This window comes from Salmo salar, chromosome 21 (assembly GCF_965601325.2).
Source record: "Salmo salar chromosome 21, fSalSal1, whole genome shotgun sequence".
In the NCBI taxonomy this organism is placed as follows: Eukaryota; Metazoa; Chordata; class Actinopteri; order Salmoniformes; family Salmonidae; genus Salmo; species Salmo salar.
In genome coordinates, this window is record NC_138311.1 from 42,467,218 (window position 1) to 42,484,274 (window position 17,057).

General features: G+C 42.4%; 1 protein-coding gene across 13 annotated transcripts in view; it reads left to right on the top strand.

The window, feature by feature from the left end:
* The window catches only part of LOC100194727 (nebulin), a 100,435-nt gene that overhangs the window by 24,408 nt on the left and 58,970 nt on the right, over window positions 1-17,057 (top strand). For all 13 annotated transcript variants that reach the window (XM_045704788.2, XM_082967184.1, XM_082967186.1 and 10 more), the window contains 33 exons: window positions 791-997; window positions 1,176-1,280; window positions 3,709-3,816; window positions 3,953-4,264; window positions 4,446-4,652; window positions 4,758-4,862; window positions 5,057-5,164; window positions 7,059-7,370; window positions 7,476-7,682; window positions 7,800-7,904; window positions 8,068-8,175; window positions 8,378-8,689; window positions 8,860-9,066; window positions 9,185-9,289; window positions 9,382-9,489; window positions 9,576-9,887; window positions 9,975-10,178; window positions 10,377-10,481; window positions 10,664-10,771; window positions 10,904-11,215; window positions 11,303-11,506; window positions 11,705-11,809; window positions 11,992-12,099; window positions 12,232-12,543; window positions 12,631-12,834; window positions 13,033-13,137; window positions 13,322-13,429; window positions 13,562-13,873; window positions 13,961-14,164; window positions 14,363-14,467; window positions 14,584-14,691; window positions 14,808-15,119; window positions 15,275-15,478. In XM_045704788.2, coding sequence (XP_045560744.1) covers window positions 791-997; window positions 1,176-1,280; window positions 3,709-3,816; window positions 3,953-4,264; window positions 4,446-4,652; window positions 4,758-4,862; window positions 5,057-5,164; window positions 7,059-7,370; window positions 7,476-7,682; window positions 7,800-7,904; window positions 8,068-8,175; window positions 8,378-8,689; window positions 8,860-9,066; window positions 9,185-9,289; window positions 9,382-9,489; window positions 9,576-9,887; window positions 9,975-10,178; window positions 10,377-10,481; window positions 10,664-10,771; window positions 10,904-11,215; window positions 11,303-11,506; window positions 11,705-11,809; window positions 11,992-12,099; window positions 12,232-12,543; window positions 12,631-12,834; window positions 13,033-13,137; window positions 13,322-13,429; window positions 13,562-13,873; window positions 13,961-14,164; window positions 14,363-14,467; window positions 14,584-14,691; window positions 14,808-15,119; window positions 15,275-15,478 — 6,048 coding nt within the window. The remainder of the gene's footprint in view (window positions 1-790; window positions 998-1,175; window positions 1,281-3,708; window positions 3,817-3,952; window positions 4,265-4,445; window positions 4,653-4,757; window positions 4,863-5,056; window positions 5,165-7,058; window positions 7,371-7,475; window positions 7,683-7,799; window positions 7,905-8,067; window positions 8,176-8,377; window positions 8,690-8,859; window positions 9,067-9,184; window positions 9,290-9,381; window positions 9,490-9,575; window positions 9,888-9,974; window positions 10,179-10,376; window positions 10,482-10,663; window positions 10,772-10,903; window positions 11,216-11,302; window positions 11,507-11,704; window positions 11,810-11,991; window positions 12,100-12,231; window positions 12,544-12,630; window positions 12,835-13,032; window positions 13,138-13,321; window positions 13,430-13,561; window positions 13,874-13,960; window positions 14,165-14,362; window positions 14,468-14,583; window positions 14,692-14,807; window positions 15,120-15,274; window positions 15,479-17,057) is intronic.

Genomic DNA, 17,057 nt, shown 5'->3' on the forward strand with positions numbered 1-17,057 from the left:
TAGACTGTGATTTTCTACCAGCACAGGTTACATTCTATCAGCCCCGGTTACATTCTACTAGCCCCGGTGACATTCTACTAGCTCCAGTGACATTCTGCTAGCCCGGTGACATTCTGCTAGCCCCGGTGGCATTCTACTAGCCCCGGTGACATTCTACTAGCCCCGGTGACATTCTACTAGCCCCGGTGGCATTCTACTAGCCCACATTCTACTAGCCCCGGTGACATTCTACTAGCCCCGGTGACATTTTACTAGCCCAGGTGACATTCTACTAGCCCCGGTGACATTCTACTAGCCCCGGTGACATTCTACTAGCCCCGGTGGCATTCTACTAGCCCCGGTGGCATTCTACTAGCCCCGGTGGCATTCTACTAGCCCCGGTGACATTCTACTAGCCCCGGTGGCATTCTACTAGCCCCGGTGGCATTCTACTAGCCCCGGTGACATTCTACTAGCCCCGGTGACATTCTACTAGCCCCAGTGACATTTTTACTAGCCCCGGTGACATTCTACTAGCCCCGGTGACATTCTACTAGCCCCAGTGACATTTTTACTAGCCCAGGTGACATTCTACTAGCCCAGGTGATATTCTACTACTAGTCAAATCTGTGCCATGCAGTATTTCAAAAGACAACATTTCACTCGCCTGGTGGGCTAGTTAGGCACATTTTCTACTAGCCTGATTTGAAAAGTACTTCAACTTGTAAGTTGTAATGCTGCATCTTTGGTTTTTACAGTAGTGGCAATTTACAATATTTCTCACATGGTTTCTTCCCCTTGCCGGATGCAGGTGAACTACAAAGCGGATTGGGAGAACTCTGTGAAGGGAACTGGCTGGATCCCCATCGGCTCCATTCCTGTGGAGCTAGCCAAGCAGGCCGGGGCTGTTCTGGATGAGCACAAGTACAGGCAGCACCCTGAAAACTTTAAATTCTCCAGCAAGATGGACGGCATGAATATGGAGCTGTGCAAGCATAACCAAAAGATCATGAATGTTGTGAGTAGTACTTACTTACTAGAAAGGCCACCAATCAGATATCTAGTTGTCCATTGAATTGAATTTGTCTATTTAATATGTTTTGTTGAAATGTCTTGTTTGTGTTGCACCGAATTGAACTGAACTCAACAAAACTGTTGATTGAAATATATGGTGTAATGATGTTATGTTTTTGCAGCAAGAATATAAAGCCAGTGGAGAGAAGTTCCTGCACACTTACAATCTCCCTGCAGATGCACCAGAGTTTATGCAAGCCAAATGCAATGCTGTCAACATCAGCAAGGTTGGTTACATGTTGATCACTGTCCATACTATTATACAACTATGCTATTATACACATTCAATACCCATATATATTAATTATCCATGCCATGTGCCTGTATTACTATATAGTTGGTTACATGTTGAATGATCACAGAACTGTTAGCCATTTTTGTAATTTTATCAGTAACTTACTGTATAAACTGAATACAGTAGATTACCATAGAATGCACAGTAAAATACTGTAAATGTGTTTTACAGTATTAATTATGGTGCATTGTGGGAAAAATGTTGTGGGCGGGGAAAGAGTCTGTTAATGAACATATTTTAAAGCGTGCCATGTAAGAGCCTATATTTGTTGCATCCGTGAGTGAGAATGCTGTACCTCCACAGAATACGGTAATATACTGTATTTTAGGAATTCTACAAACCTTGTCCTGAAACTCAACAGTAACTGACTGGCCAATTGCTGCCAGTAATTTACTGTAATTCCCAATACAGTACCATCTGACATTTCTGGAGTGCCAGAAACCTTTTGAACTCTAATGGGTGCATGGTAATGTTGTTTCTCACTCATATTTTGAGGCATGTCTTGAAAGAGCCTCTATTTGATGCACCTGTTAGTGAGAGTGCTGTAACAATTAAAGTTATATGTGGTAGTAATTCCCTAACCATTAAATGTATATAGAGAACAGATCACAGTGGTAGTGGGTCTTAAACCTTTAAATGGTTGAATATTGACCCATGTCCATTTGATCTGTTTTGCCCTGTAATCACAGACCGTTTGGAAGCCTTTGTTTAGGCCTCTAGTAATGCAGATGACATAACATATCTAGTACTCATTAATATGCTGTAATATGGAAATGCCTACAGCCAACCTACTTGCTCTAATCACTTAAAATACTGTAGAAATAATTTTCTTACAGTTTAGTAGTCAATTCTATTGTATTGTACTGTTTTTCATTGCTCTGGCATCTAGTTACTGTGAATATCTCAGTATTATTTTGGACAGTCAGACATATATCATAAGATAACTTGTTGTAACTATAATTATTTTGAAGAACAATTTATCCTTAACTACAACAACATTTTCAGTAACGGTTACAGAAACGTTTTACTTGCTATGACTGTGATATGTGATTTTTTATTAACCTTGATTGAATGCGCTGACAATAAGTTGCTAAGGACAAGAACGCCCACTAAATGTATTTATTTGTATTTATTTAACCTTTATTTAACTAGGCAAATGACCAAAATATAAATGTAAAAATGAAAACTTAGAACACTTGGTAATGTGTCGCTGCATGAGTAAATCCAGTAATATACATTTTTGGTACTGTAAAATGGATTACCATAAAATGGACAACAGGAGCTGTACTGTAAAATAAATGACAGTAACATACTGGCCAATTGCTTCCAGTAAGTTACTGTACATTTCACAATGAGTTCATACAGTCCATTGAATGCAATTTTACACTCAGTGACCAGTTTATTAGGTGTACCAGGTCGTACCTCCCATTGCCTCCAGAACAGCCTTTGGGGATAGATTCTACAAGGTGTGGCGTTGAAACGTTGCTCAATTGGTATCCAGGAACCTATCGTGTGCCAGGAAAACATTCCTCACACCACCACCACCACCACCAGCCTGTACCGTTGACACCAGCCAGGATGGGGCCATACATGCTGCTTACGCCAAATCCTGACTCTGCCATCAGCATGACGCAACAGGAACCAGGATTCGTAGGACTAAGCAATGTTTTTCCACTCGTCAATTATCCAGTGTTGGTGCCCACTGGAGCCGCTTCTTGTTGTTTTTAGATGATAGGAGTGGAACCCGGGGTGGTCGTAATAGCCCATCCTGCACAAGGACCGACAAGTTGTGCGTTCTGAGATGTCGTTCTGCACACCACTGTTGTACTGCGCCGTTATTTGCCTGTTTGTGGCCCGCCTGTCAGCTTGCATGATTCTTGCCATTCTCTTTGAGTTCCCATCAACGATCTGTGTTGGCGACCAGAACTGCGGCTGACTGGATGTTTTGTGTTTGTCGTACCACGCTCGGATAACCCTAGACACTGTCGTTTGTGAAAACCCCAGGAGGTTGGCTGTTTCTGAGATACTGGAACCGACGCGCCTGGCATCGACGATCATACCACGCTCAAAGTCGCTTAGGTCACTCGTTTTGCCCATTCTAACGTTCAATCGAACAGTAACTGAATGCCTGTCTGCCTGCTTCATATAGCAAGCCACGGCCACCTGACTCACTGTCTGTAGGAGCGAACGATTTTCGTGTACTGGTTGGTGTACCTAATAAACTAGCTACTGAGTGTGTATATAATTATGAATGCTTTTAAGTACACTTAATATACACATATTCATTGACCATTTTGCATTAATTGAAATGTGCTAATGACTGTAAGTAATGTGTTTATTTCTCTTTCTCCTCATCACAGAACTATTACACATATGCTCACCGTCAAGACATTCTCAAAGGACATCAGGTGAAGGCAGATGCCATCCCCATCCTCGCTGCCAGGGCCTGCACTAATATTGCCAGCAATGTACGTATGAATTTGAAAGGAAGTGGAAGAATTGGAAGGAATTGGAAATCTGTATTTGGGTTTATTGGTCATAATTGACCATAATCATGTCATGTTATTCGTGGTATTTACATTCATCATTGTATTTCCTGTACAGTACAAGTATAAGCTGGCGTACGAGAAGGGAAGAGGCAAGCATGTCGGCTTCCGCAATGTTAAGGACGACCCCTTGCTGGTGCACTACATGGAGGTGGCTAAAATGCAGAGTGAGCAGAACTACAAGAAAGACTACCACAAGTCCAAGCTGAAGTACCACTCTCCAGTTGACATGATGAGTCTTGTGCATGCTAAGCACGCCTCCGCAGCGCAGACCTTTGCTGGCTACAGGAAGAGCCTTCACAACTACACTCTTCTCCCTGAGGCTATGCCTGTTCAGCTGGCTCGCACCATGATGGAGATTCAGAGCAACGTGAGTTCATTTCAATACCTGATACCTGCCCTGATATCGGTCCTGATATCTGTCCTGTCCTGATACCTGTCCTGTCCTGATACCTGTCCTCATACCTACATGCCCTGTCCTGATACCTACCCTGTTACCTGTTCTAATACCTGTTGTGATACATTTCCTGTTTCCCTGTGTGTCTCTACAGAACGCCTACAAGTCTGACTACAACAACATGTGCAGGGGTTCTGGCTGGGTTCCTATTGGCTCTATGCAGGTGGAGTTGGCTAAGACAGCCATGGCAGCCCGAGATGAGCAAGGCTACCGTGTGCACCCCAGCACCCTGAAGTTCACCAGTCTGACTGGCCAGATGAACATGGCCCTGGCCATGACCAATACCAAGCTACTTGATGATGTAAGAAAAAATAACTTTGTTTATCGTTTATTAGGATCAAATGTGAGTATTTATTCCCTAATATGGATGTTGAATGTGATTACCTGGTTCTGTCTCTCTTTGAAGGCTTCATACAGAGCATCTGGCGAGAAGTTCAAGCACACCTACAACCTGCCTGCAGACAGCCCCCAGTTCCTCCAGGCCAAGTGCAACGCTCAGACCATGAGCGAGGTCAGTACACACTCACTTACACACACATACACACACAGACACACAGGCATACACAGTCACACACACACATACATACACTCACACACACATACATACACTCACACACAAACACACACACAGTCTCAATTTCTCTTACATTTTAAAGATGTACAAGTTTTATTGTGTTTGACTGTGGTTTCTTTGTTTTCTCCTAGTCTCACTACAAGCACAAGTGGGTGGAAGATATTGCCAAAGGATACGACATAAGGCCAGATGCTATCTCTGTCATCCATGCTAAGCACGGCAGACATATTGCCAGTGATGTAAGGACACAATAAACCCGTTTTTCTAAAGTGATCTACCTGGATTTCTCCTATCGGATTAAACACATAGAAATAGAATGAATACAACGGACGAATCATTAATGTAATTTTTTTACCTTTATTTAACTAGAAAAATCAATTAAAAACAAAGTCTTATTTACAAAAGGCATCTTGTGGTGACCGGTGTTTGGATAAAAAATAAGAATGTAGGACAAAACACACATCAAGCGTTCTTCTTACTGAACCACATGACCTTTGTTTAAGAGGTGTTCAGAACAAGGATAAGGGCAGAGAAAGCTTGTTGGACACTAAGAAAGCTTTGTTGTAGAGCGTTTACCAAAAAATCAGAGGAGGGGCCAGCTAAGTATAATACTGTATCATCTACATATAAATGGATGAGAGAGCTTCCCACTGCCTGAGCTATGTTGTTGATGTAAATTGAGAAGAGCGTGGGCCTAGGATCGAGCGTTGGGGTACTCCCTTGGTGACAGGCAGTAACTGTGACAGCAGATGTTCTAACTTTACACACTGCAGAGAGCGGTAGTGAGAGAGGTAGTTAGCAAATCAGGCCTAAGACCCCTCAGACACCAATACTCCTTAACCGACCCACAAGAATGGAATGGTCTACCGTATCAAAAGCTTTGGCCAAGTCAATAAAAATAGCAGCACAACATTGCTTAGAATCAAGAGCAGTGGTGACATCCTTCACGACCTTTAAGGTTGCAGTGACACATCCATAACCTAAGTGGGAATCAGTTTTCATACCAGAGAGAACACTAGACATCAAGAAAGCCAGTCAGTTGATTATTGACACGTTTTTCCAACATTTTTGATTAACAGGGCGAGATAGAAATTGGCCTGTAACAGTTAGGATCAGCTTGATCTCCCCCTTTAAATAAAGGATGTACTGTGGCTGCCTTCCAAGCACTGGGAACCTCCCCAGAGAGGAGAGACAGGTTAAAAGGTCAGAGATAGGCTCGGCGAAGATAAGGGCTGCAACCTTAAAGAAGAAAGGATCTAAACCATCTGACCCAGATGTTTTTTTGGGGTCAAGTTTATGGAGCTCCTTTAGCACCTCTGACTCAGTGACTTCCTGCAGGGATAAACTTTGTAGCGGGGCAGGGGAAAAAGAGGGAGAAGCACCAGGGCTAGTCACATTAGAAGGACTGGGACATGAGGACGGGCAAGGAGGCATGGCTGAGTCAAATAGGAATCCTGTCTTAATGAAGTGGTGATTAAAGAGCTCAGCCATGTGCTCCTTGTCAGTAACAACCACATCATCAACATTAAGGGACATGGCCAGCTGTGAGGAGGAGTTTACATTTACATTCTAGTAATTTAGCAGACGCTCTTATCCATAGCGACTTACAGTAGTGAGTGCATACATTTTCATACTCGTCTCCAGGTCTTATTCTCCAGATCTTTCACCGTTTTCCAGAACTTCGTGGGGTTAGACCCACAGAGAGAGAACTGCTTCTTAAAGTAACTCACTTTGGCCTTCAGGATAGCATGAGTTCACTTATTTCTCATTTGCCTGAATGAGAGCCAGTCAGCCTGACTATTTGAGTGCCGAGTCCTTTGCCAAATGGAATTCTTGATGTGGAGTAACTCTGCCAGATCACGATCGAACCAGGGTCTAAACCTGTTTTTAATTCTCATTTCCTTTATGTGTGTGTGCTTGTTAACAATGCCACTGTCTTGAATAGGGACTCCTGTTCTATTCATTGTATTTATATGCATTTAATCCTATCCGCTTGGCAAAATCCAGATAGATCACTTTAGAAAAACTGGGCCCAGGAGGACAGAAAGAGCTATACAGTATGTAGTCCACAACAATGTTGCTACGTCCAATAGTATCAGATTGTCTAATTATTATTTTACTTCTACCTTTCAGATCCAGTACAAGAAAGACTATGTGAAGGGAAAGGGCAAACAAATCGGCTGCCGCAATCTTCAGGATGACCCCTTGCTGGTGCACTACATGGAGGTGGCTAAGATGCAGAGTGACAAGAACTACAAGAAGGACTACCACAAGTCCAAGCTGAAGTACCACTCTCCAGTTGACATGATGAGTCTTGAACATGCCAAGCACGCCTCCACAGTGCAGACCTTTGCTGGCTACAGGAAGATCCAACACCACTACACTCTTACCGCTGACTCCATGAACCTTGCGTTGGCTCGCACCATGAATGCCAGTTCCAGTGACGTGAGTACTGTTCATGTGACTTCGGCCTAGTGCTAGGGGTGTTTTCTGTTAACACGCTTGTGGGTATCAGATACTTCATTCATTTGTGTTTGGTTCATTCCCCAGTATGAGTACAAGTCTGACTGGAACAACTCTGTGAGAGGAACAGGATGGATTCCTATTGGCTCATTGCCGGTGGAACTTGCAAAGGTTGGCGGGGACATCCAGAGTGAACAAAAGTACCGTACACACCCCTCTAAATTCCAGTTCAAGAAGCTGATGGACTCTATGGACATTGTCCTGGCCACTGACAACAACAAAATCATGAACAAGGTACACTATAAACCATAACGCCATATTTGAAATAAAAAACACATAGTGTAAAATGTGATGTTTTCTCATTTGTCCTAATGTTATAATTGATATGTGTTTGTACCAATGACATTGCAGCAAGAATACACCAAACAATGGCACAATGACAAGCTCACAGTCCATGTGATGCCAGATGCCCCTGAGATTGTCCTGGCCAAGGCTAATGCTATCAACATGAGTCAGGTAAGGCTACCTTTTTCAAACATGTAAGTTACCCTCAAAATATTCCTCTTTGTAATGCATCATGCTTTTGCAATATAACTTTGAAATATCTCTTGGAATTTGAATTATTTAGCAAATGTTATTTTTGGTCATATTTTAATAAATTGTATCTCCTCCATTCCAGAAAACCTACAAAGCAGGTCTGGCGAAGATGTATAAGAATGGTTACGACTTGAAGGTTGATGCCATCGCCATCCAGGCTGCCAAGCAGGGCACCAAAATCGCCAGTGACGTGAGTGACTCAGACCAGCAATAAAAGGCTTTAAAACCATTTTACAATCTGCTCCAACCTCTGTATGTATGCATGTCTATCGGAGGGGTTGGGATAAAGCAGAAGTAGAATTTCCATTGGACCTTGTATACAATAAAGTCATCTTCATCAAAGCTAAATATTTGTCCTGGGAATAATAAACTGTTGTTGTTTATTTACACAGTACAAGTACAAGCTGAGTCACCGGATGAATAGGGGAAAACAAATCGGCTGCCGCAATCTTCAGGATGACCCCTTGCTGGTGCACTACATGGAGGTGGCCAGGTTGCAGAGTGACAAGAACTACAAGAAGGACTACCACAAGTCCAAGCTGAAGTACCACTCTCCAGTTGACATGATGAGTGTTGTACATGCCAAGCATGCCTCCACAGTGCAGACCTTTGCTGGCTACAGGAAGATCCAACACCACTACACTGTGCTTGCTGATGCCATGAACGTGGAGTTGGCTAAGCAGATGCAGACGATCGCCAGTGATGTAAGTGTTATTTGACTCATAATACTATAAAAACAAACAGAACAAAACATGTTTTTGTATACAATACATTTTTTCTCTCAGAATTATTTAACCATTCCCAGATTCTGAGCTATTAAGACACATCTAAATCTGTGAGAAAAGTTTGGTTATGTTATTGCCTTTTTCTGCAGAATTTGTACAAAAGTGACTATGAGACAAGCGTCAAAGGCACAGGATGGATTCCCATTGGTTCTCTGGATGTAGAGAAAGCCAAAACAGCTGGCCTGATTGGCAGTGAGAAACTGTACCGCCAACACCCCAGCAGCTTTAAGTTTACCAAGGACATGCACTCCATGGACGTTGTCCTGGCCAATGCTAACAATGCAATCATGAACAAGGTATCTACTGTATCTACTGAATGTCTATACACATATGTTCAACTGTATATATTATAATGTATACAATACAAATACATGGTAATACATCCAAACAATAACAAGTATATCTGTCTTATAGCAAACGTACGTTGACGCCTGGAATAAGGATAAGACCTCTGTCCACATCATGCCAGACTCAATGGAGGTGGTGTTGGCCAGAGCCAACAAGATCAACTGCAGTGCTGTAAGTCATACCTCCCACACCTCATTGTAGTGTTCATTTAGGCTGCATTGTCCTAATTAACTCGAAACATGTTTTTTATTCCTCCTGTACAGACACTATATAAGCTTGCCAATGAACAGGACAAGAAGAAGGGTTATGACCTGCGCAATGATGCTATTGCAATCCTGGCAGCCAAACAGGGCACATCCATTGCTAGCGATGTAAGTGAAAAACTGTCTATTGAATAAATGGTGTGTGAACTTCAGAATTTGAATGAAATCTAACTATCTCAATTTAATTTATTTAGTTCAAATACAGGGCTGGCTACCGTAAGCAGGTTGGCCACCACATTGGAGCCCGCTGTGTCGAGGAAGACCCTTTGCTCATGCTGGCTATTAACTCAGCCAAGATTGCCAGTGATGCTCTGTACAAGAAGGACTTCCATCAGTCCAAGACCAAGTTCCATCTCCCATTGGACATGATAGCCTTTGAGTTGGCCAAGAAGAACCAGATCCAGGTCAACCATGCCAAATATGTAACTCGTCTGCACAACTGGACCTGTCTGCCAGACTCCACTGATGTTGTCCATGCCAGACATGTCTATGACATAGCGAGTGATGTAAGTATGAATTAACTAGATCATGTTTTTCCAGTGTAATTGTCTTTATTCCATCCATTTTGACCATTGTGGTATTGTTGTGTCTAGGCTGTGTATAAGGCTGAAATCAAGAGCCTGCAAGGTATCGGATGGGTTCCCATCGGTTCACTTGATGTTGAGAAGGCAAAGAAAGCCGGCGAGGTCCTGAGTGAGAAGCTGTATCGTCAGCACCCAAGCAACTTCAAGTTCACCAGCTCAGTTCAAGACATTGGAATGGTTTTGGCTAAACAAAATAATGATAATGCCAACAAGGTATTTGTTTAACTGATATATCTTTATTAATAATTTGCCTTTAAATGTTTCCCCTGGTAGATTATATTCAAATAATGATTCCATCATTTAAACCTGCTTTAAGGTAATCTGATCTCCCCAACTTTGCATTATATTTCAGCCATTTATATGAATAGGCACTTCACGCTGTTAGTTTGAACTTGTAACTCATTATTGCAGCAAGCTTACACTGAGGCGTGGGAGAAGGACAAGACCAAGAACCACATTATGCCAGATGCGATGGACATTGTTTTGGCCAATGCAAACAAGTCCAACTACAGTTGGGTAAGTAACTGATTGCACAAAGGTAACCCTCTTGATGAATGTAAACATTTGTAAAAAAAAAAATACTTATTGCTTTTGTTTAGTTTTTTCTGTAAGTGTGTTGTGACTTTGTTTAAGGCACTTTAAATAATTTGTGATTTGATTTTAAATTCCCATGTCTATGGATTTTTTTTCTCATACAGAACCAATACAGGAAAGCAATGGTAGAGGATAAGAAGAAGGGCTATGATATGCGCAATGATGCCATTTCTATCATCGCAGCCAAGCACGGCAGGGAAATTATCAGTGATGTAAGTTCATTGAACATCTATCCATCATAAGCGATTCCATTTCTTTACTCTTTCATGATGCAATATATATAATGTACATCTGTAGAATAAAGACAATCCTCAACACTGCCATTTCATATTTGCCTTCTGTAGCACAAGTACAAGACTAGCTACCGTAAGCAAATTGGTCACCACATTGGAGCCCGCTGTGTCGAGGAAGACCCTCTGCTCATGCTGGCTATTAACTCAGCCAAGATTGCCAGTGATGCTCTGTACAAGAAGGACTTCCATCAGTCCAAGACCAAGTTCCATCTCCCATTGGACATGATAGCCTTTGAGTTGGCCAAGAAGAACCAGATCCAGGTCAACCATGCCAAATATGTAACTCGTCTGCACAACTGGACCTGTCTGCCAGACTCCACTGATGTTGTCCATGCCAGACATGTCTATGACATAGCGAGTGATGTAAGTATGAATTAACTAGATCATGTTTTTCCAGTGTAATTGTCTTTATTCCATCCATTTTGACCATTGTGGTATTGTTGTGTCTAGGCTGTGTATAAGGCTGATCTAAAGAGCCTGCAAGGTATCGGATGGGTTCCCATCGGCTCACTTGATGTTGAGAAGGCAAAGAAAGCCGGCGAGGTCCTGAGTGAGAAGCTGTATCGTCAGCACCCAAGCAACTTCAAGTTCACCAGCTCAGTTCAAGACATTGGAATGGTTTTGGCTAAACAAAATAATGATAATGCCAACAAGGTATTTGTTTAACTGATATATCTTTATTAATAATTTGCCTTTAAATATTTCAAACTGGTAGATTATATTCAAATAATGATTCCATCATTTAAACCTGCTTTAAGGTAATCTGATCTCCCCACATTGCATTATATTTCAGCCATTTATATGAATAGGCACTTCACGCTGTTAGTTTGAACTTGTAACTCATTATTGCAGCAAGCTTACACTGAGGCGTGGGAGAAGGACAAGACCAAGAACCACATTATGCCAGATGCGATGGACATTGTTTTGGCCAATGCAAACAAGTCCAACTACAGTTGGGTAAGTAACTGATTGCACAAAGGTAACCATCTTGATGAATGTAAACATTTGTAAAAAAAAAAATACTTATTGTTTTTGTTTAGTTTTTTCTGTAAGTGTGTTGTGACTTTGTTTAAGGCACTTTAAATAATTTGTGATTTGATTTTAAATTCCCATGTCTATGGATTTTTTTTCTCATACAGAACCAATACAGGAAAGCAATGGTAGAGGATAAGAAGAAGGGCTATGATATGCGCAATGATGCCATTTCTATCATCGCAGCCAAGCACGGCAGGGAAATTATCAGTGATGTAAGTTCATTGAACATCTATCCATCATAAGCGATTCCATTTCTTTACTCTTTCATGATGCAATATATCAAATGTACATCTGTAGAATAAAGACAATCCTCAACACTGCCATTTCATATTTGCCTTCTGTAGCACAAGTACAAGACTAGCTACCGTAAGCAGGTTGGCCACCACATTGGAGCCCGCTGTGTCGAGGAAGACCCTCTGCTCATGCTGGCTATTAACTCAGCCAAGATTGCCAGTGATGCTCTGTACAAGAAGGACTTCCATCAGTCCAAGACCAAGTTCCATCTCCCATTGGACATGATAGCCTTTGAGTTGGCCAAGAAGAACCAGATCCAGGTCAACCATGCCAAATATGTAACTCGTCTGCACAACTGGACCTGTCTGCCAGACTCCACTGATGTTGTCCATGCCAGACATGTCTATGACATAGCGAGTGATGTAAGTATGAATTAACTAGATCATGTTTTTCCAGTGTAATTGTCTTTATTCCATCCATTTTGACCATTGTGGTATTGTTGTGTCTAGGCTGTGTATAAGGCTGATCTAAAGTGCCTGCAAGGTATCGGATGGGTTCCCATCGGCTCACTTGATGTTGAGAAGGCAAAGAAAGCCGGCGAGGTCCTGAGTGAGAAGCTGTATCGTCAGCACCCAAGCAACTTCAAGTTCACCAGCTCAGTTCAAGACATTGGAATGGTTTTGGCTAAACAAAATAATGATAATGCCAACAAGGTATTTGTTTAACTGATATATCTTTATTAATAATTTGCCTTTAAATGTTTCCCCTGGTAGATTATATTCAAATAATGATTCCATCATTTAAACCTGCTTTAAGGTAATCTGATCTCCCCAACTTTGCATTATATTTCAGCCATTTATATGAATAGGCACTTCACGCTGTTAGTTTGAACTTGTAACTCATTATTGCAGCAAGCTTACACTGAGGCGTGGGAGACGGACAAGACCAAGAACCACATTATGCCAGATGCGATGGACATTGTTTTGGCCAATGCAAACAAGTCCAACTACAGTTGGGTAAGTAACTGATTGCACAAAGGTAACCCTCCTGATGAATGTAAACGTTTGTAAAAAAAAAAAAATACTTATTGTTTTTGTTTAGTTTTTTCTGTAAGTGTGTTGTGACTTTGTTTAAGGCACTTTAAATAATTTGTGATTTGATTTTAAATTCCCATGTCTATGGATTTTTTTTCTCATACAGAACCAATACAGGAAAGCAATGGTAGAGGATAAGAAGAAGGGCTATGATATGCGCAATGATGCCATTTCTATCATCGCAGCCAAGCACGGCAGGGAAATTATCAGTGATGTAAGTTCATTGAACATCTATCCATCATAAGCGATTCCATTTCTTTACTCTTTCATGATGCAATATATCAAATGTACATCTGTAGAATAAAGACAATCCTCAACACTGCCATTTCATATTTGCCTTCTGTAGCACAAGTACAAGACTAGCTACCGTAAGCAAATTGGCCACCACATTGGAGCCCGCTGTGTCGAGGAAGACCCTCTGCTCATGCTGGCTATTAACTCAGCCAAGATTGCCAGTGATGCTCTGTACAAGAAGGACTTCCATCAGTCCAAGACCAAGTTCCATCTCCCATTGGACATGATAGCCTTTGAGTTGGCCAAGAAGAACCAGATCCAGGTCAACCATGCCAAATATGTAACTCGTCTGCACAACTGGACCTGTCTGCCAGACTCCACTGATGTTGTCCATGCCAGACATGTCTATGACATAGCGAGTGATGTAAGTATGAATTAACTAGATCGTGTTTTTCCAGTGTAATTGTCTTTATTCCATCCATTTTGACCATTGTGGTATTGTTGTGTCTAGGCTGTGTATAAGGCTGATCTAAAGTGCCTGCAAGGTATCGGATGGGTTCCCATCGGTTCACTTGATGTTGAGAAGGCAAAGAAAGCCGGCGAGGTCCTGAGTGAGAAGCTGTATCGTCAGCACCCAAGCAACTTCAAGTTCACCAGCTCAGTTCAAGACATTGGAATGGTTTTGGCTAAACAAAATAATGATAATGCCAACAAGGTATTTGTTTAACTGATATATCTTTATTAATAATTTGCCTTTAAATGTTTCCCCTGGTAGATTATATTCAAATAATGATTCCATCATTTAAACCTGCTTTAAGGTAATCTGATCTCCCCAACTTTGCATTATATTTCAGCCATTTATATGAATAGGCACTTCACGCTGTTAGTTTGAACTTGTAACTCATTATTGCAGCAAGCTTACACTGAGGCGTGGGAGACGGACAAGACCAAGAACCACATTATGCCAGATGCGATGGACATTGTTTTGGCCAATGCAAACAAGTCCAACTACAGTTGGGTAAGTAAATGATAGCACAAAGGTAACCCTCCTGATGAATGCAAACATTCAAAAATAAAACTTATTGTGGAGATATACAATAACATCTATGGATGTTTATTTTTTTCTTCATACAGAACCAATACAGGAAAGCAATGGTAGAGGATAAGAAGAAGGGCTATGATATGCGCAATGATGCCATTTCTATCATCGCAGCCAAGCACGGCAGGGAAATTATCAGTGATGTAAGTACTTATTTTGTTATCACATGTTATCACAAAGGAATTAACTATATCAGTACTGTGTTTAACTTTTATTTACTGAAATCCCCACTACATGCAACCTTTTTGGTTCGGTGTAGCACAAGTACAAGTCAAGCTACCGCAAGCAGGTTGGCCACCACATTGGAGCCCGCTGCGTCGAGGATGACCCTCTGCTCGTGCTGGCTCTGAACTCAGCCAAGATTGCCAGTGATGCTCTGTACAAGAAGGACTTCCATCAGTCCAAGACCAAGTTTCATCTCCCATTGGATATGATAGCCTTTGAGTTGTGCAAGAAGAATCAGATCCAAGTCAACGACTTCAACTACAGAACTCACCTGCACAACTGGACCTGTCTGCCAGACTCCACTGATGTTGTCCACGCCAGACATGTCTATGACATAGCAAGTGAGGTATGTTTCAAAAGTTCTGTATTATTTTCAATTCCAAGACCTCTTTCCTGTTACATTTTTAATCATATTGTTAATGAAACATCCAGGACTGGTCAATCCCAGTGATAAAAGATTAGAGATTGCAACAGGTAATGGGAGTATGCTATCCCTCTTAGGCGGTGTACAGGGCAGACATGAAGTGGCTCAGGGGAATTGGATGGGTCCCCACTGGCTCACTTGATGTGGAAAAAGCCAAGAAGGCCGGCGAGATCTTGAGTGAGAAGAAATACCGCCAGCACCCCAGCACTCTGGACTTCAAAAGCCCACTCGACGGCATGGATATCGTTCTGGCCAAACATAACGGCCAGATCATGAACAAGGTAAACTTATTCCAACTAACGACGCAGTTTCCTGTTACACCAGAAATTAATACAATAACATAGATTTTAATTGTTTTTATGGAGCTGCTGAAATAACAATGTCCACCTCAACATCAAGCCTAATACCCTATCTAATAAATAGATAATTACACTGAACAAAATATAAACGCAACATGTAAAGTGATGGTCCCATGTTTCACTAGCACAAATTTTCCATTCACACAAAACCTTATATCTCTCAAATTTTGTGCCCAAATTTGTTTACATCCCTGTTAGTGAGCATTTCTCCTTTCCCAAGATAATCCAACCACCTGACAGGTGTGGCATATCAACAAGCTGATTAAACAGCATGATCATTACACAGGGGCACCTTGTGCTGGGGTCAATAATAGACCACTCTAAAATGTGCAGTTTTGTCACACAACACAATGCCACAGATGTCTTAACTTTTGAGGGGAGTGTTCAATTGACATGCTGATTGCAGGAACTCCACATCCAGCTTCTTCACCTGCGGGATGGTCTGAGATGAGGCACCCGGACAGCTGATGAAACTATGGGTTTGCACAACCGAAGAATTTCTGCACAAATGATCAGAAACCGTCTCAGGGAAGCTCATCTCGTCATCCTCACCAGGGTCTTGACCTGACTCCAGTTCAGCGTTGTAACCGACTTCAGTGGGCAAATGCTCACCTTCGATGGCCACTGGCACGCTGGAGAAGTGTGCTCTTCATGGATGAACGAACACAATTGCATTTTATCGATTGCAATTTTTATTAAATTTTTTACCCCTTTTTCTCCCCAATTTCGTGGTATCCAATTGGTAGTTACAGTCTTGTCTCATCGCTGCAACTCCTGTACGGACTCGGGAGAGGCAAAGGTCGAGAGCCATGCATCCTCCGAAACACAACCCAACCAAGCCGCACTGCTTCTTGACCCAACACACATCCAACCCGGAAACCAGCCGCACCAATGTGTCGGAGGAAACACCATACACCTGGCAACCTGGTCAGCGTGCACTGCGCCCGGCCCGCCACAGGAGTCGCTAGTGCGCGATGAGACAAGGATATCCCTGCCGGCCAAACCCTCCCTAACCCGGACGACACTGGGCCAATTGTGCGTCGCCCCCTGGACCTCCCGGTTGCGGCCAGCTGCGACAGAGCCTGGGCTTGAACCCAGAATCTCTGGTGGCACAGCTAGCACTGCGATGCAGTGCCTTAGAACACTGCGCCACCCAGGAGGCCTCGATTGCAATTTGAATGCACAGAGATACCGTGACGAGATCCTGAGACCCATTGTTGTGCCGTTCATCCACCTCCATCACCTCATGTTTCAGCATGATAATGCACGGCCCCATGTTACAAGGATCTGTACACAATTCCTGGAAGCTGAAAATGTCCCAGTTATTCCATGGCCTGCATACTCACTAGACATGTCACCCATTGAGCACGTTTGGGATGCTCTGGATCGACGTGTTCCAGTTTCCGCCAATATCCAGCATCTTCGCTCAGCCATTGAAGGGGAGTGGGACAACATTCCAAAAGGCCACAATCAACAGCCTGATTGACTCTATGTGAAGGAG